Here is a 21,646-nt window from a genome sequence, read left to right as displayed (position 1 = left end):
GGACAGTGTTCTGGGTGAAACCTAACTTGTGCATTGAAGTCAGTGCAAACTGCACTCTGCTGAAGACATAGGTGGTGACACAGGTGGCAACACAGGTATCAGACTGGCTGACAGCACAGAAATTAATTCTACCTTCCAGAATTAGTTGGATGTCTGGGGAAGGATCACAAAGATGGTTGCTGTACATGGGATGTCAAAACCAGAGTCCCAAAGCTTGCTGCAATCAAGCACTTTGAAAGCCCTCTTTAACAGGATGAAGGACTCTGTGAGTCTTAATTGGATTCAAAATCACTTATCCATGAAGGCAGGCAAATGCAGGATGCAAGTATTCTGGCTTCAGATTTTACTTGAGAGTTCTAGCACTTTTTTTTAATGCACTGCCTCTAAGAGATCATCCTGACTTGCACTTGCAATTAATCAGTGTTGGCATTACCCAGAGGAGTATGCAAAATGGCATCCAAAGCATTAGTGTATTGATTAGAATTAATCAGGAAAGGGTTCCGTCTGAAGCTACACACTGCATGAACAACCAAAGAGTGTCTAAATTATAGCTCTTGCTCTTAAGTTTCCATGACAATTGGGTTGTGGCTTCTGAAACCTAGAACCTGGCAAACTCAGTCATGGATGGGAGGCTTAAGAAAGGTTACAGAGAAGTACTTTGGTTTGTTCAGGATCTAACACTTCACTCTTGCAGGGCTGAGCAAGGCCAAAGTTGGTCTCCAGCATACCTTCACTCTAAGGAGTGTGAATGAGTATGCAGAAGTCATTTGAAAATTCAGTCCTTCTACTCTTGTGTAAACTTGGGCTCAGGTTTTGTCAGCAGCAGTTCTGGTTTTGAAAGCCTTTTAAGAAAAACACTGCATGTTGCCCAGGCTTTCTTTAAGCAGCAAATTCTTTCTAGATGACATATCCAGATCTGAACTTCTTTAAAGTCTGAAAATAACAGTATCTAGGATTTTGGATTACTTTGTCTCTCAAGACCACAGTGTTATTAGTTTCTGTCTAAATTGATGTATATCACAGATTCTAGATATCTGTGCCAAATTCTTTCTTATTGTAGCTTCAATGAAAGACCTGATGAATCTGACTTGTATCAAGACACTGAGCAGTGCCTAAACAATACAACTTAGGGTGCTGCTTTGAAGCATAAAGGCTTAAATTAAAATGTTAAATTGAAGTCTGTTTCATTGCTTGAGGCAGCATGTAGAGAGATCATCATGGTCATTATGGCCACTGTTGTGGTAGAAATAGGCTGTGATGTTGAAGGCTGTGAGATGATAGCTTTGGGTAGAGTAACCGATGCCTTTGTCCCTGCAGTTGTCAGCTTACTGGGCTGATTCATCACTCTGTAGAGTGCTTGCAGGTCACGTAGAGGATAACAAGAATAATCTTTTACCTGCTGTGATTTGCTTTTGGGACCTAAATTTCACAAATGCAGAATGCTTGAGGTTGGAAGGAACCCCTGAGATTAAGCAGTCCAACTTCCCTGCTTTGTGCAGGGTGAGCTAGAAGAAGGTTATCCACAGCTATATCTGCCCATGTTTTAAATACCTGGAAATAGAGATGCCAGAAGATTTCTGGGCAACTTGTTCCAATCTTCAGTCACCCTTGGAGTAAGCAAGTTTTCTCTTGTGTTTAAATGGAATTCCTGGTCTTTCAGTACAAGAAAAGTGCCTTTTGTTTGTCTGTTGTCCTTTAATTGGATACTGCTGTCCAATTCTGCCTTCTTTTCATTCTGCCATAACTTATCAACATTGATAAGATCCTTCCTGAGCCTTCTCTTCTCCAGGCTAAGCAATCCCAATTTTCTCAGCTTCCTCTTGTATGTAAGATGCTCTAGTCCCTTAATAATCTCTGTGGCTGTTTGCTGGACTCACTTCTGTATCTCATGCCTGTCTTGTGTTGGACAGTGCAGCACTGGACTCACTGCTCCAGAAGTGTCTCCCCAGTGCTGAATAGTGGGGAAGAATCACCCCTTTGATCTGTGGTTCCCAGTGCAGCCCAGGAAATTATTGGCTTTTCTTGTCACTGGGGATGCATCTCTAGCTTAGGCTCAGCATTTTGTACACTGGGACCCACAGGTCATCTTCTGCAAAGCCACTTTCCAGCCTGTACTGGTGCATGAGGTGGTTCTGCTGCAGAAGCAGGACTTTGCATTTCCTTTTCTTGTGCTTCATAAAGTTCCTGTTGGCCCAAATTTCCAGCCTGTCAATGCCCATCTCAGTGGTAGCCCAACTGTCCTGTGGATCAATTACTTTTCCCCATCTTGCTGGAAGGTTGTTGATAGTGCTGCCTGTCCAGTTATCCAGGTCATTAAGGAAGACAGAAAACAACATAAAGCCAGAGATGTACCCCTAGTGACCGGCTTCCAGCTGAACTTTGTACCACTGATGATAACCCTCTAAGTCAGTCCACCTCACTGCCCACTCACAGTCTGTGCTTCATCAGTCACTGAGGATGGGAGACAGTATTGAAAACCTTATTAAAGTCAAGATAAGCAACATCCACTGCTCTCCTTTTCCATCAAGCCTATCATCTCAGCACAGAAAGCTGTCAGGTTGGTAAAGTATGACTCTAGTATGAAAAGGTTCCACACATGGTGTTTCCCCATCTATCCCAGAAGATTGCTGAAGTAGCTTTCTGTTACTTTGCTAAAATACTTTCTAGAATTAGATTCATAACATGTAGGCCGCTGATAGAAATTTAATAAAGCTACTACTAATTAACATCTAATACATATTGGTTATGCTGAAGTAGATCTTGCTGATGCTGCTGCCAGGCAGCCTATATATAGTACAGGATGTGCAGATGAGTATGAGTCTGTGTAATGCAGTGTGCTCTATAGACGGTCTGGAGATGAGAGTCTCAGTTCTGCCACAGAATGATGGCAGAACTTATTCCTATCTGAATTTGCCTTCAGGTTTCTATGCTGACCCTGTAACTATTTTTAGTATCCTTTATAAATCCACCAGTTAATGCCATCTTTATGTCTCAGAAGTAAGAGGCTGATACTTGGTATTTCTTTTCACATGAGTCTTTGAATCTCATGCAACCTATTGTAGGAATTTGTACCACCAAGTATGAATATATTTTGTAATGAATCTGGGCTTGAGTGAGTCTGCCTTTTCCAGTCTTGCATTGTGGTGATATAAAACACCTGCTTGGCAACAGCTCTGGGAGTTAATAAAGTTTCTGTGGTAAACTATGAGAGGCCTGAGAATCTCAAACTAAAATTATTGCACCAGTAACTCAAAAAAGCAATTCCTAAAACTCCTGGCACATTTATCCAGAGGGTTAGCAGTAGCACAGAAATGGAAATCATTGTTGAGAGCCACTGCGTACTTGGAATTAAAATCCATCAGTCTTCTGAAGCTGAGGAAAACAATTTTCATGACATACAGATGTGTTTGTATTTCGTAATCAAAATTAATCTAGGGTGGGTTTTGATTCTATTTGTAGGGAAATTCGTACCCTCTAATCATTATAATATACCTAAGTAGAGAAGACATCAGAAGAAATAACTGACACAGAAGCTACGCATTTAAAATACTCTCAATACTTTATTCTATTCAATTTCAGCAAAAGTAGATTTATCTCTTGGGGGAGTGGGCAAGGAAAAAAGTGAAGACGCCAACATACTCTTCTCAAGTGGAAGCCTCAAGCACAGAAGTCGGAGGAAGATGAGATGTGGAAATGAAAATAACTGTAAACAAAAAAATGAAATTTAGCAGTCTATTTTCACTCTTCTCAATGGAAAAAGAGGGAGAAAGACACCTAGTAAATTATTAAAAAGCTGTGTTTGCTTTTCTGAGTTGCAGATTGAACTGCATTAGCTTCCAGCAGGGTCCTTCTTCAGCTTTTGCTTTAGGACTTTTCTTTAGGTCCTTCCCATACCTGTTGGCAGCTTCCTTGCCTGCTGGGAATTTTGTTCAGTTCAGTGGAGCATAGTGATACTGTTGTGTCCCTGACGAGACAAACAGTGTGTCTGCCTCGGGAACCAAGAAAAGTATCCTAGCTTTTGTCACAGTGTAGGATCTGCAATTTGGGGTTGATCCATGCTTACAGCAAACACAAGTGATGGTCAGTTGCAAATGTCATACACACATGTTGTATTTCCTTTCAGAAGCGTGTCTTAATTTCGTAACATCGACGTTTTGGCATGCTTCTGGAGAAAGAGATTCTTGTAATGGATGCCAGATAAATTGTGTAGCTTCTTGTGCTCAGAACATCTGTTCCAGTGGATTTCCTTCCCTGAGAAAATCATATTCTTTTTCACAGCTCATGGACAAGCACAGAAACATATACTGGGAGGTGATGGGGTACTTGACAAGGAAATCTTTTTTTAAGAGCAATAAAAAATGTTGGGTTTTGTCTAAGCAATGAAGAATTTCGACAACTAGAAACAGTCTTCCCCTAAAATGCTTAATATGTTTAGACTCCAGCTGACCATTTACAGCATGCTACAAAGAGTCTTTTTCCTTGGTGCTAGGTTTTTCCTGAAACAGAAGAGAAATGTGAAAAAGTGGATTAGTAGTGGCTGGTTGACTTTACAGAATCTCTTGTCTCTGATCACATTTATGGTTAGTGAGGAGGCCCTGCATAAACTGGAGTGAAACAGGGGATGGGATACATAGCCTTGCTAACGTAATATGTGTCTCTTGGGAAGAAGCCCTTCACAAATGGTGTCAAGTGGTTTTACTGGCAGCCTGTGCCAGAGGGTGAGAATGGAAATGGGCCAGACTGTGTGATCATAGAAGTATTTAACTCCTGAAACTTTTTCTTGCAGTTCAGAATTCCAGCATATTGGCAAAAAGATAGATACATATATTTTTACCTTCTGCCTTTAGAAATGTCTTGTGGATACAGAATCAGGGGTCTAGGAATAGTTCTTGTGCTCTCTGGCTGGAAGTTAATTTGGGTAAAGAAGCAGACCCAGCTGATCAGAGGGGAGGAGGTGGACATTAAAGACAGCCAGGCCTTGATGTCTTATAACATCTTTGAGAATAGATTAAGCTCAGGCTTTTTGTTCTCATTAATTCTTGGCAACAAGCAGACTAAGTTAAAACACTCTTGCAGTGTGGATGTTAATCTCCAGGGCTACTAATTCAGTTCCTTGATTTACTTGCTGGGAATTTTTGACATTTGGGAGGGAGGTAAGCCGGAAAAGAGGGACAGGAAGTGGAGGAGGAGAAATGGCATGTTTTCGTTGTGGTGCTTCATGCACGGGTAGACGTTCCAGCCAACTGCTTTCAAAGCAAAGTGTGTTACCTCAACTAGTGATGCAGTGCTGGGAATTACAGCTATTGTACAGCCCTGGAGACTGCCTTGTTTCCTGAATGACTAAGAGACTTCTGGGTGAGAATCAGGAATGATATTTAAAGGGGGTGTGAATGTGGGCTACAGATTTCACAGCTTGCTTTGCACAGAGAGTTAGGCTTCTTTTAAACAGCAGGCAGACATCTGTGAGAAATCTGGGGGCACAGAAGTGTGACAGAAGAGAGCAATAAGCTACTGTTTAGTTGGGTTTCCTCATCTTAGTTGGGTGGAAATCTTGCTGTTTAGAAATTTGCTTTTACAAAATCCCTAGGAGGGAAAGACCCTGACCATGGGGCACTGTGAGGGAAGTGAGGACTGGGGTAGGAGGCACAGTGTAACCAGCCATAAGTGGAGCTGCACCTTGGGGGAATTTGGTCCTTGTAAAGTAGCCTTTCTTACAGCTCTTGTCCTTTGTTCTTTCCTCTTGCTGCATGATGAGACCAGATGGGTGTTGCTTCAAAGGAGAGTTGGACACCTGGAGAAACCATTTCGAATCTCCCTGGAATATATTCCTAATGGGAACAAGAGCATAGCAGCCGTGGATTCCTTTGCCATGAAGAACTGCAGTTCAGGTAACAGAGTACTTTATTGCTTCTAGCTCATAGTACTTTGATGCCTTTTTGGAAAGAAGCATGATTTCTGACTGCTGCAGAAAACACAGTATGAAAGGTTCTTGTCAAATAAATAATTTAAATTAAAAAAAAAAAGAGTCCCTTTCAGGGAAGAATCTTTTTAAATGCTGCCTTAAAGTTTCCTTCAAGAAGTTAAAAACAAGTTGTTGGGTTGGTTATTTTGGGTTTTTTTTCCCATTTGGAAAGAATAGCTATGAAAATTTAATTTTGGGAGAAAAGCAGCAGTAATCATCCTGGCTTGCCAGATGCCTATCTTGACAACTTCAACTTTTCTGCCGCAGAAAGTAGAACAGATGAGGAGTTCCTGGACAGACATCTTGCAAGCCATCTTTTTTTATGTTGGTGGTTACAAATTTCAGTGATTTTAAACAACTGTGGAAAACTTGATTCTAATAAAGTATGCCTTTCTTTGGCAATGTTCCAAAGCAGTTACTGCTGAGTAGCCCCTAATAGCTCCATGTAATGTGTGGAATTTTAATAATGGGAACATAAATGGGGGTTACTTTTTTAAATACAAGCTGTGTTATCAATCCAAGTATGTAAATCCAGTGCTCTATGCCAGAAGCAGCTGCATATTAGTTCTACCAGTTTTATGGACTCTGTGAATCATACTGAAATCTTTAGGTGGCATGTCAGTGAAGAATATTACTACTTATAGCTCTTAACACATTACTTTTTGTCCATTTTATTTATTTGGAGTAGTGCTGAGTTGAGCTGCATGTCCTTCTTTTCAACCTCTCTAGGACAGGGAAATGTGCTGCAGAACATACATTATTTTGGTCATTTACCTTGCTCTCCACAAAGGCCAGTTGTATTAAAGGATTTATTGCACTGTTTGTACATAAAGGTGCTCTCTAAGCTCCAGCAAGGAGCAGCCTGACATTGTGCTGGAAGCACAAGGCATGTTCAGACAGAAGGTGCCTGTTCTGCCACTGCTTAAAGGACACAAGTCATCCCCAGAGCTTTGGGAATTCAGTGCAACAGACTGTGGGCACAGGAACTCCTCTCTTGGGAGCACTCGAGGGCAAGCCAGAGGTGACAGACTGTGAGCTCTTGCCCACACCAGGCACTGCTCTGCAGATGATGGATGTTAGGTGCTGAGGCCATTAAGATACATTCCAAGCAAAAGAAGGAACAAATCTCCCATTTTGCCAGCAGATTTGTAGCAAACAGCTACTTCTCTGCCCTGCTCACAGGACACGGTGTATGAACAATACCACCAGAGAATAAAACTGCTTGTTCTTTTATTTTCGGTTGGTTTAGGTCGCTAAGCCTTTTGTACGCAGCTGAAGCTGTGGCAGTGTCCTTTTACGAGGAAAGAGGGTGACACCTTAAGCTTGGAGAAAATAGGGAAAGTAACAAGAAAAGATTAATCTAAATCTAATTTTTCTGCAGCTGTTGGAAGCCTTTGGGCAGCTTAGCTACTTGGATACCTTAATGCCACTGAAGCACATGAAACATGGGTAAATTTGAGGAAGAAATATCCGAGAAATAGAAACATGCCTTCAGCCCGATTTTTCTAAGCCTTTTGAAGACCATAAACACAATTTTAAAATAAATTAAGGTGTACATACAATCTTAGGAAGTTAAGCTACCATTTCCATAGGCATTGATATGGAAAAAATCACAGAATAAGCTGAGTTGGAAGGGGCTTGTCAGGATCATTGAGTCCAAATCCCAGCCCTGCACAGAACACCCCAAGAGTCACACCACGTGCCCTAGGGCATTGTCCAAACCCTTCTTGAACTCTGTCAGGCTTGGTGCTGTGACCATTGCCTTGGGGGTCCTGCTCCAGTGCCCAACCACCCTCTGGGTGAAAAACAACAAGGTCATGAAGAAGGTCGAAGTTTGAGGTTGGAATTTGCTTTTGCACATTGGTGATTCCATTTTTTTGAGTTCCTTAATCATAGAAAAGATTTTGTGTGGAAAAAATTATTGCGTTTGGACTGAAAAAATATAACAGGTAATATGGGATTGAATGGAGAATTAAAATTAAAAACTTAAATAGATTCAGGTGCTAATAAAATTTGGATTTTTTTTAAAAATTAGAAATTTAAAAATTTTAGTTACTTGTCACTTGAATATCTTCACATTTCCCAAGTCCCATAATAAAAGGAAAGCTCTTACAGTTTTTTCTCAGCCTTAGGATTAGAATCTGATCAGAGAGCCCCTACAGTCAATACAAAGACTCCTTGTACAGTCTTTGTTGTGTGTTTTCTCAGGACAACTAACAGGTAGCATTGCCCAGACTGCTACAACCAATTGACTTTCAATTACTGACTTAAATGTGAAGCAAATTGTGTTTGTCAGTGTGTAAAACCTAAGATATTGATTGCCTAATTCTCTTTCTTACAACTTACTATTTAAATAAGTGCAGTAGCCAAAGGAAAAAAAAAAACCAAATTGTAGAGAACTAATATATTAATTTAATAACATCAGTTAAGAAATTTGTTACTTATACAAGTAAAGTAATTGGTACAGTGGCATTTTATAGTTGATGGTAATTTCTAGTAATAAAAATAGAGTTCATTTCCTAAGTAATGTATTGACTTATTTATGATATTTAATGGGTTTCTTACTGATTTTTTATTGCAGTTGTAAATTAATTAATTTGCTAACTTATTTCCAAAAGTCTTAATTAAAATACTTAGTAGTAGGCACAAATAAATGACAAGACATTGTTTTACTTAGCAATGTTCGATTTGCCAATCCTAAGTAAATTTTTACCTAAGGGGTGTGGAGACCAAATGCTTCTGAAATGTGTTAAAGGTTTAATGATGCTCCAGGGCTGTTAAAAGCAGTTATTTCAGACACTCAGCCTGTCCAAGAGGAAGCACTTAGCTTTCAAGTTTTCAAGCTCAGTAAGCAACATAAAAACCATTTATTTTGGAGAGGGGAGAGACCGTGTGTTGTTGATTAAGTTAATGCTTCTGTCCACTCAGCAGTAGCTTTTCTCAGTAGATACTGAAAGTACATAGAAACACACATTACCTTCAGAGCTGGTAGGCAGTTAGTTCTGTAATGATCCTATGGTTGTAATATGTATGCAAATTTCTATAAGTTAGAGTTAAGGTTGAGGTAAAATCCTTCATCTAAAGCACAGGACCTCTCCAGAAAGGAAAAAAAATGAAGATCAGGAGGTGATTTTACTGGAAGAAGAGATAGAAAGTAAAAATTCATACTTAGGCTGTGTCTGAAGAAATATGACTAACTGCCAGATAGAATTTTTCATGATTCCATATGATAAATATTCTAGCAACAGGTGTATGAATCAACTGCAGGAGATCAATAAGGGCTTTCTCCAGACAGGATTGCTTATGCATCTGAATCATTACTAAAATGATTTTTTTGTGCATTTGGACAAAACCTGGATATGTATCATTTCAGTTTTCCCACATGCTCTCTTTTTACAGTTTGTCTTATAAATTAATTTGATGACAGGATGTTGTGGTTAACTGAACTTAATGAAATACCAGTGAGCCCCTTTTCAAAATGAGTTCTTGGTGCTTCCTACCGAAAAATTGCCCAGGAAAGTTAACCTCTTCCAAACAGAAAACTGAGATTATATCAGTGTAGGAGAGAGAATCACAGAACAGCCCAGGTTGGAAGGAAGCTCAAAAGAGAATCTTGTAAAACTGCTGTGTGAAAGGGAGTCTAAGTGAAATTATCTAGAACCCTGACCAGCTGCGTCTTGAAAACCTTCACTGATGTGGACTCTACCACACCCCTGGAAACTACTTCTTCTCACTGCAAAAAAAATTAAACATATGTTTCCAATTGAACTCCCACATGACACACAGCTCATTTAGATATTAACAGTTTTTTAAAATGTACAATATATAAGTAATTTTCACTTGTGTAGAATTGCAAGATATTTACAGAAGATTTATTGAACCACTAGATTAATTGTGACAATACTTTATGTTTCGTTATTTGCTTGGTTGTATTTATGGGATGGTGGAGAGAAGATATGAAGCTTTAGTATAATCAACCATGTCATCTTATATGGTCTGGAGATTCACCTCTGTCCAGAAATTCAGGGGAACAGGTGAACAGAACAATGAGCAGTCAGTATGTTGCCATTGTTATAAAAGTGAAAAATAAACATGATTTAAAAATGAGAAGTAGTCATAATTTCAGAAATAGCTGTCTCTATCTGAGGTTTAAGATTAACATTTACCATAATATTACCTGGCCTATGCAAGTAATTTTTGTGTAAAAGAAACTGGATTATTTCCTTTGGCATTATTGCTATGGTTAAGAACCTTACCAAGCCAGAGAAAAGATCCAGAGCCAACTGAAATCAACAGGATTATTCAGTATGTTTATATTATGTTTCTTCATTTAAAAAAATAAAACTAGGCAGATTGGCTACATTTTCCATGGAGTGACCTATGCTATTTATGCAGCTCAACTGGTCTGGTTTTCCTTGGGTCTAATTTCACTAAGTAGGCATTTGGAAATGCCTTACTATTTTAAGAATATTTGCTTCCAAATGCTTTGGCAGCCACCTTCCTCCCCATTCACCTCTGCTCCCCCATGAGCTATGAATGATTATTCTGGCTTCAGTTTGTGTGCCAAAAACTATCTCTAACCTGCTTGTGTTTTAATCCTGTAGGGATCTTGTGCTGGAGAAAATACTGCTTTGCAGATGAGTGTGGTGGCTGTAGTGAAGTTAAATCATTTTAAAGTCATTCTAAAGTGAAAGTTATTTCACTTGCGGTTTGTGCCAATTTAAGTAAAATAAATTTAATGAACTTGTTATGGAGCTTATCTTTGTTTTCACTTTCATCTTTTTTAAATTAAGTTATTGTAACGCTAGGAATAAAAAAAATTAAGCAAATTTAGTTTTAATATTGCTTCTAGAAAAGGCACAGTAACTCAATTAGTGGTAGAGTAGCTTCTTGCAGTAATGAATTAGTGATTATGCATTTCTGTTACTGACTGTGAACACCTACTTCTTGCAGAGCCAGATTTAGACAGCGGTGGTTATGTTGAATAATTTAATCTATTTGGAACATTCGTGTGCTCACCAGAGGAGCAGCAGGAGGGAAGCAAACCTGAGTATCTAGAGAATTTGGGTTTCATAGGTCTGCCATGCCAGTTTGTTGGCAAATGGAACAGTGTCCTGTTGTTTTATTTAGTAATCAACTGACCATATATTTGGGGTTATAAGATATGGAGGAAGGCAACATTAAGAAATGTTTTAGATGGTGTAATAACACACTTAAAGCTCATCTTTAAAACAAATGTTTTCATGCAGGAGGTAAGAAGGCTGGAATCGGCCACAGCAGCTCCAAATAGGTGTGCCTTACCACAGTGAGCAGGTTCATCTGCTCTAACTAAGAAAAGATAGGTGACTTGGGTTAAGAAACAGAAATGAGAAATCTCAGCCTTTAAAATCCAAAGCTTTAATAATCCAAAGTGAAGGACTTGCTCATAAGAGGAACTAGGAACCGCTCAAGAGACATTGCAAATGTTGGCACTCGTGGGTCTTAAGTACTTTTTAACACCTTGAAGAATTGGCCAATACATTATCTTTTTAATGCTGTATATGATTTTTATCCTGACCTTCTCTTTTAATTAAGGCTTATTTCAACAGGGGAGCCATTGATTCAGTGAAAGAAAATGAACTCTGTAATCTGCTTTCCCCAAATTGAACTTATTTTTATTACTATTAATTGCTGCCACTTAGTTCTTGTGATGTTTTAACTGCTTGGATTTATTAAAACAATCATAGGATTTGCTATTATCACTTGAGAAATGGGAAGGACAATGATGATTTATGGATGACCCAATGATTTTAAGCTGGTATTACTCCAGATTCGAAGATTTATGCAATCTGAGTCCACTGTGTAAGTAGATGACAATCTCACTCTCCTTTTTCTCTCCATAATAAACCCCAAAAGAATTCTAGCTTGTAACAGAGGGCATGCAGATCCTTGATTTTGCAAAAGAGTCAGGGATAGGTTTGCTCTGAGATTTGTTTTATATCCATGAAGATCCCTATTAGCTGTAGGAAAGTTTTGTTGGTTTAAATAGAACTGGTGTTTGAAGTTGTTAAGACTTGACTCTGCACCTTGATTCATGTTTGTGAAGAATCACAGTGGTCTTTGTGAAGAACATAGAGAGAGTGGGGAAGCTTAGAAAGTCAGAACAGAAGAGGGAGACGATCCAACAGAAAGGAAAGGAGTCAGACTGCGTCAGCAGAGACACATAGAATCCCAGAATGGTTTGGGTTGGGAGGAACCTTAAAGATCATCTAGTTCCAAATCCCCTTCCATGGAGAGGGATACTTTCCACTCAGCCAGGTTGCTCAGAGCTCCATCCAAGCTGACCTTAAATGTTTCCAGGTATGGGACATCCACAGCTTCTCTGGGCAACCTGTTCTACTGCCTCACCATGGTGAAGAATGTCTTCCTAATATCTGATCTAAACATCTTCTCTTTCATTTTGAGGCCATTCCCTCTTGTCCTGTCACTGCATGCTCCTGTGAATAGTGTCGGTCCATCTTTCTTGTAGGATCCCTTCAGGAAACAGAGAGGGTGAGATGAGCAAGGGAGAGATGGTGATAAACCATAATGCTGAAAACAAATGACCGGGTATCAGGTAGGAATAATTGGTCTGGATGGTGGAAATGATTAAAAAGTTTGACCAGTTAAAAAGTGATTGGAATAAACATTTATAATCCAATTAATTAACTAGAGCAATCAAACTTAATCAGATAGCCACTCAATCAACCAGACTGAACTAACTAAATGGATAATCTGTTGAACCGGCAAAGAAACTAAGTGAGGAAAATTCAGTGAATTGTTAAAATTTAATGAAATGCACAAGAATTAATCCATTAACATTTAAAATTAAATTCAAAAGTAAAGATAACTATGTAGGATGTTCAGGTGGAAACTAGTCCTCACCAGAGACATGAGCAAAATAGGTTTTGGAAGATGCAGAACAAGAATGAGAAGATGGCACAACAAGGAAAGAAGATATTCTGTGTTTGCTTGAAAATGAAATAATGTCAACAGCAAGAGCCATATTTTTTTTTAAAAGTCTGCCGAAATGTTACACATACCAGTGGTAGATACCACTCCGCTGTAGTAGCGCAATGAATAACATATTAAAAAAAGGTACAATTCCTCCTCTTTCTTCCCCATGGGATAGAGTCCTTTACATTTGTCTCGGGGCACTTCTGTACCTCAGGGTTTATCTCCTGAACAAGTCCAGCTTGGTTTCTGTCTATGGGGTCTCACTGTAAATCTGCCCCAGTCATAATATGACCCATTCCAGCTCTTCCCTCTTTTTGTCCAAAGCCTTTCTCTTTGTGCCTCCAGGAGCCCTGCTTGTGAGCCAGCAGTGATGGATACAGTGACAGTCTGCAATAGAAAAACTGAAACCAAAAAGCCTCGACCTTGTAATTCCAAATCAAATCCATAAATAGAAATGACAACTGACTAAAACTACTGCATTGATTATTTTTTCACCCTGAAAAGTTTAAGAATCTGGAAAGGGGAACTGAAGCTTCCTAAACAATACTGCATGCCCTCTTAACAAAGGAAAGTCCTTTATTCTGTATTTGGAAACTCACAACCAGTGGCTGGCCATCAGAATCTCAGTTACTATCATTACACCTGTATGTTGCTATTCTTTTACTCTGAAGTTGTGAAAAACATGGGAAGAGAGAGGAACTTTTAAAAGCTGCCAAGTGACTTAGGAGCACAAATTAATGGGAACCACACTCCTTAGTCCCCTAGGAGTTTTCAAAAATGCCATCATTACTGCCTGGCACTGAGGCATACCTTCCATCATGAGGATGAGAAGGGACAGAGTGTGCACTGTGCCTCCATGGAGGCAGCTTTACCGAGTGCCTCCATAAATGAGGTGTACAGGGCTTTTATGAATTGAGCCTTTGAAAACCCTGCTAGCAAGGCTTATTGATCCAGAAGTCACACATGGATGGCAAGATCTTAAATTGCAGTCAGTTTTTATTACATGAAAGGAATTTTAAGAACATACCTTTTCCCCTCCCTCCCTTTTTTAAATTACTGCCTGCTGAAGTTTTGTATAACTGGGAGGTTGCAAGCAATTAAATGAGTCAGCTGGATCCTGGGTCCAATTCCAGACTGAAGTGTACTGTTCGTGGAACATGATTGATGGAGTATCAGCAAATTTGTAAGCAGAGTAAGAGGTTTGGAAATGTTTTTCAGATCTACAAGGAAATATAATTTAGTCAACTCTGTAAGAAGCATTCATCATGTTCCAAAAATATCATCAGTGGTAGATCTTTCATTTGATGTGAATACAGATGAACAGTGCAGCTATCTGGGTATCTAAAAACTTTGAGAGTGAGAGGCAATCTGTCTGGTTCTGTGAGATGATGGGTTGTGCCATACTGGGATCTAAGCTATTTTGGTGGGAATGTGTGAGCCACAATCCAGAGTAAATGATTTCTTGGAGACTGCAGCAGTGAGTAATCCCTACACTTAAACTCAAATTATGTACTAGATTTTTAAAACATCATTTAGAGCTGTAAGCAACAACTGAATAAATCCAGCATCAGGTTATGCAGTATAAAAACAAAAAAACAAAACCAAAAAAGAAAATTATAACATTTCAATATTTCTGTAATATTATCAGTGTTGCTATTGCTTTCTAAAAAGACTCAAAGACACTGTTGTCTCTTTAAGCTCCTCGTGGAATAACAGTGTATATACATATAGTCATGCACATGAGTTGATGAAACCACAACAAAAAGAAAGCAATTGCTGGTAGGCTAGAAACATGAAGTGGAAAGTTTTGGCAATGGCGTTAACTCATTGCTCCTGTGTACTCTTGTCGTACACATCAGCAGCAAAACAGTAACAAAATGACTCACCTGTCTACAAAAATTGCCAAGTGGCTCAGAGAGCAAAGCACAGGAAGTATTTATTGCATGGGAGCTATTTCCCAAAGCAAAGGAAGTGAGTAACTATGCGGCTACTTGTGAGGAATTTCTGCCAGTGAAATTACTGAAGCACATCACACATCATCCCAATGATTTTTGGAGCTTCCACTGTTTGCATCAGCTGAAGATCTGCCCCTATACATTTATCAAAGCTTTGGAAAAGGAGGAGCCTAACAAGAGGTTTAATGGGAACATTGCTCATTTGAACTTCAGTTTCTTCGTCATTGCTCATCACAGCCAAGAGAAGAGTTAGGTTTAGGTTATAGCTGTTCTTTCACTGTAGGTAAAGGAGGCCGAAGCTGAGACAGTATTTGCAGTGATACGTATTACTATAAAGGTATATCAAATATTTTTAAATTAATAACTGGTTAAGACAACTGAGAAATGCAAGTAACCTTTTCTGTTCTATATTGGAAAAGTTCTACATCAAGACATGTTTGCCCTGCTCATGTTTGCCCAGCATGCTTTGCAGTGGTCTTCCATGTTTATGGTGTTTATCTTCTGTTTTCTTCTAATTTCATCTTTGGAGGATCTCCAGCTTCCTCTGTTCCCAAGTGAAATGAGGCAATTCCTCTCATTTGGACAAGCCTATTTCTCCTCTTTCCCTTTAGTCATAAAACATTCCTGCCTGTCTAATCTCATAACAAAACCTTTAGGGCAGTTAGTATTCCATTATAAGTTTATATTGTAGCAAGTAGTCTTCATCTTAATTGTTGATTTGTAGAATGTGAACTAATCTGTGGCTTCATGTAGCTTTCCTCAACTTATAATAAATGTGCTTCTACTTGCTGCTTCTGTTCCTAGCAGTACCAGGCACCAGCAGTATTACATTAGAAGTTGTCTTTCTCGGAGCATTCTCTGGTTCATATTACTTTTTGACTTTTCAAGTAAACAGTGCATTCATTTCCTGGAAAATTAAGGTAATTGCTGAAATGAAACCAAAGTGTCATGACCAGGCAGATGCCACCAAATGTTAAACAGTCATGCAAAATAACTCTTCCTACACTGCAAGCCCACCATGATACTGTTCTGTAAAGACTACAGAGAAGTTTATTACTGTTTCCATTTATTCATATTGCTAGACCATCTCAAAGCAGTAGTCTCAGATGAAATGAAGACAGTTTCTTTTCCAGTTTACAGATCCAAGCAATGGATTTATCCCTTTCTCCCTATGTCTTTGTCTTAACAGTGTATAGGAGACCTTTTTTTAGCACATCTACATTCAGCTGATCGTGCCTGGTTTTTTTAGTGTTTGAACGAAGGCCAGAAAATGTTTTCAGTGGATAGAAAAAAAATTCTTCCCCTAAACTCCAACTTGCAAAGCTAATTCAGTTTGCAATTCTCAGTCTAGACTTCAACTGAACTGTCAGAGAATAAAATCTGTATAATAAACCAGTCATCTAATTCACAATATCACAAGATTCAATCTCCCTAGGCAAGATTTAGTTCAGACATTCAGGTGCTTTGTTGTATGAAGTTAGACAAGATGGTATTCATCTTTTGTGACTTCAGCTATCTGAAAGTTAGGCATCATGTCAAAGCTGGTCCCTAGGGTCCCTCTGTAGTCAACAGAGAGAAAAAGAGGCACTTCAGAGGGCAATTCATTCCACCTTTAACATCATAGCATCATCAGAGTGTCAGAAAGGGGACAATGCTTTGGTTGAAGAATTGTTGTCTGGGATTTCTAACAGCACTATCCTTTTAAAGCCAGTGGGTGCTTTAATACCTGTAATCTATAAAGCCTGCCCTCCAATTCCTCACTTGTGAATGAATAGTGTCAGGCAAGGAGTCTTTAACAAACAGATTCTCTATTGAACATTCTCAGCACTCACTGGTTACCATGCCAGATCAATCATTTTATAGTAATTATTTTGCAGGAGTTTATTCAGAGTCTGTTAGGATAAACCCTGAAAAAAATTAAATGACTGTTGAGTGCAAGATTAATGGTGCTATCCAGGCATACTTCAGAAAACCAGCATTACCAAAACAAGCTTCATTCAGGCAGCTTTCACAGGGTGCTTCCAGTCAGATCTAGAAGCTTCTCTGCACTGAGAAACAGGTATGAATTATAAACCAGAAATCAGAAACAGCTATTTCATGAATGGGCCTGCAAAAAAGGCATATTTCTAAAAAACAACAAATACAGTTCTTTCACGGGGAAGAACATTCAGATACAGAAGTGGTTTGTGAACACTGAAGTGGTTGTTGGTAGCAGCAGAGCTGCAACCCAGAGCCTTCCAATGGAGTCCTGTAGATCATATTTGAGACCTCAATGAAGGCTTTTTGAAAAATCTATTTGAGTTGCAATTGGAGATTGGATCCTGTGCTGCTTTCCAAGGAGTGGTAATAGAAGATCCACATTAATTTTTCACTTACTTCCTTACCAGGAGGTGCAATTCCTTCTATTGCATTATCTTGTTTATTTTTATTACCCTTGTGAATGACTCTGTCACTTCTGCTTAAGCAGAAGCGGTAACTCAATCCCTTAATACAGCCTTAAACAACATTGCTTCTAAATGAGGTTAAAATCTATATGATATGCAGCATTTGTCTTGAACCTTAATTCAGCCTGCTTCTGAAAGGATATCATGTTACATTCAGGATTAAGTAATTTCAGATCCAGTTCCTGGTGATCATTGAGTTCTAGAATAAATTTCAACTGACAGGACTTTTTAGGCATGATGCACTCTCAAGAAGCATTCCAGGGAATTTCTGTTCCATTATATTAATGTAATCAATGCTTCTTCTTTACCAGGAAAATTTAAACCAAAGTTTTTTTTCTGAAGAGAAAATTGAACCAAATGTGGTGTTCTTTGGGGTTTTTTGTTATATGTGCTTTGTGTTTTAATAATATTGAATACTACTCCTACTAAAAAAAAAAACTTTAATAATTTCCCATATATAACCCTATCCCTTTATTTCCATCTGTGGTTTAAAGACAGATCCCTCTTGTGCAGTTCTAAATTGAGACACAATTTCCTCTGATCTTGACCATACTTGCAGTTATTTTTTTTCCATTCCCCTTGGTTCAGAAGCAGACTTGAGCTGAATATCTCAGATAAAGACCAGGCTGTGTTTATGAGTTTTCCCAGAGCTGCAAAGGTAATGGGAGTTAGCAGCCTGATGTTCCACAATATGCCCTCTTTTAAAAAGGGAAAGGGAAATAGTTCCTCTTCCACAAAGCACTTTGCATGGACTAGTAAGAACATTATCATGGATCATAATTATCTCACGTATTAGAATGATGGTTTTTCAAAGGGACTAGAGAACAGCCTTTCAGCAGGTCACACGAGCCTGTGAGATGCTTCAGCACAGCCCAGAGAGCAGCTGTCACTTGGAAATGAGAGAGGGTCACATAAAATCCCTGAATAGGTAAGAACTGTTGTTCTGGTGTCACCTGTCTGACTTTGCCTGAAATAAATTAAGGAGTACTTGCACATGCTGCTTCATCAGCGGATCAGGAGGGAAAGCAGTCGTGAACAGATGGAGGCAATAACCTCTCCTGCCAATGCAGCTGGGGAAGGATGCCTACCTGCAACCAAAGGGACTTACCTGTACCACAGCTACAAATAACTCCAGGATCTCACCGCAGTCCGCTTTAACTCATTAGTGTTGACAGCTGTGAGCTGAAGTGCTGTTGCTAAGGCTGGAGCCTTCCACTGCCAGGGATTTGTGGAGGGGAATACTCTCACCTTGTAAATTTGTGGATGTGTAGTTGAAAGTACTTTACTTGGGGAGTGTTTACTCATAGTGAGTAACAGACCATAGAAAAGCCTAAGAGACAGACTCTGCCTTGTTTGCAGTAGTTGGGCCAAATACTTAGATCTCAGGGTCCTTCTGTGGCATTTCTTATTGCAATTTCTTCAACCAGGAGCTCTGTCTTTTACCAAGTATCAGCAAAACTCAGAGATGGGCGTTTCATGAAAGCACCATTTTGGAAAGATAAATCATGTTTGTAATGCATCTCTACCTTCAAATGTGTGTGTCCACTTAAAAGAAGTTTGGGTCTAGACTTGGTGCTGTTAGGTTTCTTTTGCTGTTTTCCACTACAACGAAAAGCAACATCCAGTTGAATTTTGGAAATCTGAGCAGTTATAATAGTATCAAGTAACTTTGATCAGAAATTGAAAGTCTCTTTTCATAATCTCATCCTCAAACTGTTACTGATATTCAGTGCTTCATCTACAGAAAATTTAATAACTTACCCAGCATCAAAAATTGTTTGACAGCAAATATGCATTGCTGAGTGAAGGTAGTGATTTATAACATTGCATGTGAGACGTTAGTATCTAATTTACTGCATTAATCAGTGAATGCCAAATCAGCTTGCAGATTGCATGTAGATCAGTTTAATCTGTCATCTTAATTGTCAGTGAAATTTTTAATGTTCAGTTTACTTTAACTGTTTTCCATGCTGCTTCTCACTGAGATGGAAATAGCAGTGTAATAACTCCACAGTGCCCACGTGAGACTGTGCAGGCGTCATGATTGGTTTTTTACTACTTTGCACATCTGAAGTTCCCTCAGCTAAACCTGAGTTTTGCCAATATTTGCATGGTTTGACGGGTGCCAAATGGAGAGAACGTTGTCAGCCTTGTCAGTGCTAATATGGTAAAAAGTTCTCTTTGGTGCCCTGAGTGAGGAGATTTCTGGGGATAGGACTGAGCTGAAATGACCCAGAGCTTCCTCAGACAGATGCTGCATTAGCATGTGGCAGTGACTCCAGTGATTCTGTCACCCTCTGTGCTTGTGATTAGCATTTGGTGACACACTCAGTATTGCCTTCCACTTGAGAGCCTCCATGTGTTACACAGGGTAAGCAGCAGGTTCATTTTTATTCTAGCTGTGTTAAAAAAGCAACCTGGCGGGACAAAGTTATTCAAAGTGCAAACTTAATATATGTTCTAGTAAAACAAAAAAATTAGTGGAAGAAACAATGTTTTCACACCTTTTCTCTGGACTCTAGGAGAGGTTTTTTATTGGAAAATATGTTAAAAGGCATAAAGAAAGGATGAAATATATGAACTGAAAAAAAAAATTCTGAACAATAGCAAGTTTCCTGGAGCTAACCAATGTTTTATTTCAGGTCAAATAAAATCTTTTGAAGTACTGCTGAGCAAACATTTTCCTCTACAGGGGACATTTTCATTTTAGATAGCTCTTAAAAATGAGATTTTTTTTTTTCTGTGAAAAAAATTATGCTATTCTAAAAAGTAGCAAGGCCATATATTCCACACAAAATGTTTTTTTAGGGTGTTTTTTTTTTCTGTCCCAGCAAAAAGAGACTTATCCAAGGTCTTTGTCAAGCAAAGAAGATTATCCAAGGTCACAACATAAAAACCATTTTGGAAATCCTTCCCACCAGATTCCTTGTTTGATAGGCAGCATTTCTGGAGGTGATTTGCTAGCAGTGCAAGGCCTCTGCACATGCAAATGGAGTCTGGTTTGATGTACCTCAAGAAATTGTGCTGGGCTGCTGCATTTGGGCTGTTTTGTGCTCAGTCCTTGATTATTTAATTCTTTCTTCATTTCATTGAGAATTGGGAAAAAGATGCCAGGTTTTTTTATTTCTGAGAATACCCTAGATGACTGAAAACTTGGATTTGCCACCCTGTCTTTTCCAGGTCTGTTTCCTTAGCTGCCCTACTGCTCTGCTGAACAGAGAATGCAGTTGCTGCTGTTGTCTGTTGTGGACCCAGAGGCCTCTGAGCTTTGTGACTCTGTCACTGCTTGTGGGACCTTGGATCATTGATTTTATCCACATTAGATGCCAGGGCAAGGCACTTTTATCATCTTTGTGATACCTCATTGACAGACTGTTTAAAATTATATTGCTCACTAAAAAGCAGCAGTAATGACCTGTGAGATGGGAAGGAAGGGCATGGTCCAGGTGGAGCTGAGAGCCTTTGCTTTACCTACAGCTGCATAAGAGTCCTCCTGCTGTTTCTCAAGAAAACTTGGAAAAGGAGGAGGCAAGGCATTTTTCCTGATTTAAGGAACAGGGCAGTTGATTCTGTTGCTGGTGTTTCGGTAAACTTTCTGCATGTAGATTGCCTGTGCCCTACGGGTTGCATTCCCATCTCTGAGATACTGCAGTGATGTAAGCAGTTAGCCAGTGACATTCTTTATGGCTGGTGAACTGCATCCACAACCCATTAAGTTAAAGCCCTGGGAGAGCTGGAAGTCAGATATTTTAACTGTTCTCAGGTGAATGGAAGTACAAATGCAGTGACCAGTGGGGCAGAGTAAGAAAGAGGAAGAGTTTCTGTTCCCTTGGATAGCTGCCCTTGCAAGATAGCCACTGGCAGAGAGAATTCTTAATATATACAAAAATTAATGTTAATGTTTATTTGGTCTTTTAAACTGATACTTCAAGATCAAATGTAGGCACTTGTAAAGTAGCTTCTAGGTCTCCCCTAGTCTATTTTATGGCCAAAAGAAAGTTTGGTGGTTCTGTTTTTATTATTGAGTGTGTTTGTGCACTTTTTGTGCACAAATGAGTGCTGTCAAGCGAGTCCTGTCCAGTACAGCTCTTTAAGTGTAACCCTCTCCTAAAATGATGGGGTTTTTGCCAATACCTGCTTTGTGACTGCACCATGATCCAGTAGATATTTGGTGGAGTGTATACATAATTTCATTGCTTCCTGTAGCTGGAATATTGGTTTGTATTTCTCTTTTCTTAGTTCCTGGTAATTATTTTTTGATTGCAAGTCATTTGGAATACCGTGGATGTATGGCTGGGTATTTGTGGAAC

At 39.2% G+C, this 21,646-nt stretch overlaps 1 protein-coding gene across 1 annotated transcript in view; it reads left to right on the top strand.

Annotated features, from left to right (window-relative positions):
* ALK (ALK receptor tyrosine kinase) overlaps nucleotides 1-21,646 on the top strand; it is a 307,378-nt gene that overhangs the window by 198,162 nt on the left and 87,570 nt on the right. The window contains exon 5 of the mRNA XM_085054627.1: nucleotides 5,761-5,888. Within this exon, the coding sequence (XP_084910753.1) occupies nucleotides 5,761-5,888 (128 nt within the window). The remainder of the gene's footprint in view (nucleotides 1-5,760; nucleotides 5,889-21,646) is intronic.

Source organism: Lichenostomus cassidix, chromosome 3, assembly GCF_008360975.1.
Source record: "Lichenostomus cassidix isolate B80296 chromosome 3, HeHo_3.0, whole genome shotgun sequence".
Classification (NCBI taxonomy): domain Eukaryota; kingdom Metazoa; phylum Chordata; class Aves; order Passeriformes; family Meliphagidae; genus Lichenostomus; species Lichenostomus cassidix.
The sequence above is the reverse complement of the archived record's forward strand: the minus strand, read 5'-3'. Positions and strand labels throughout refer to the sequence as shown.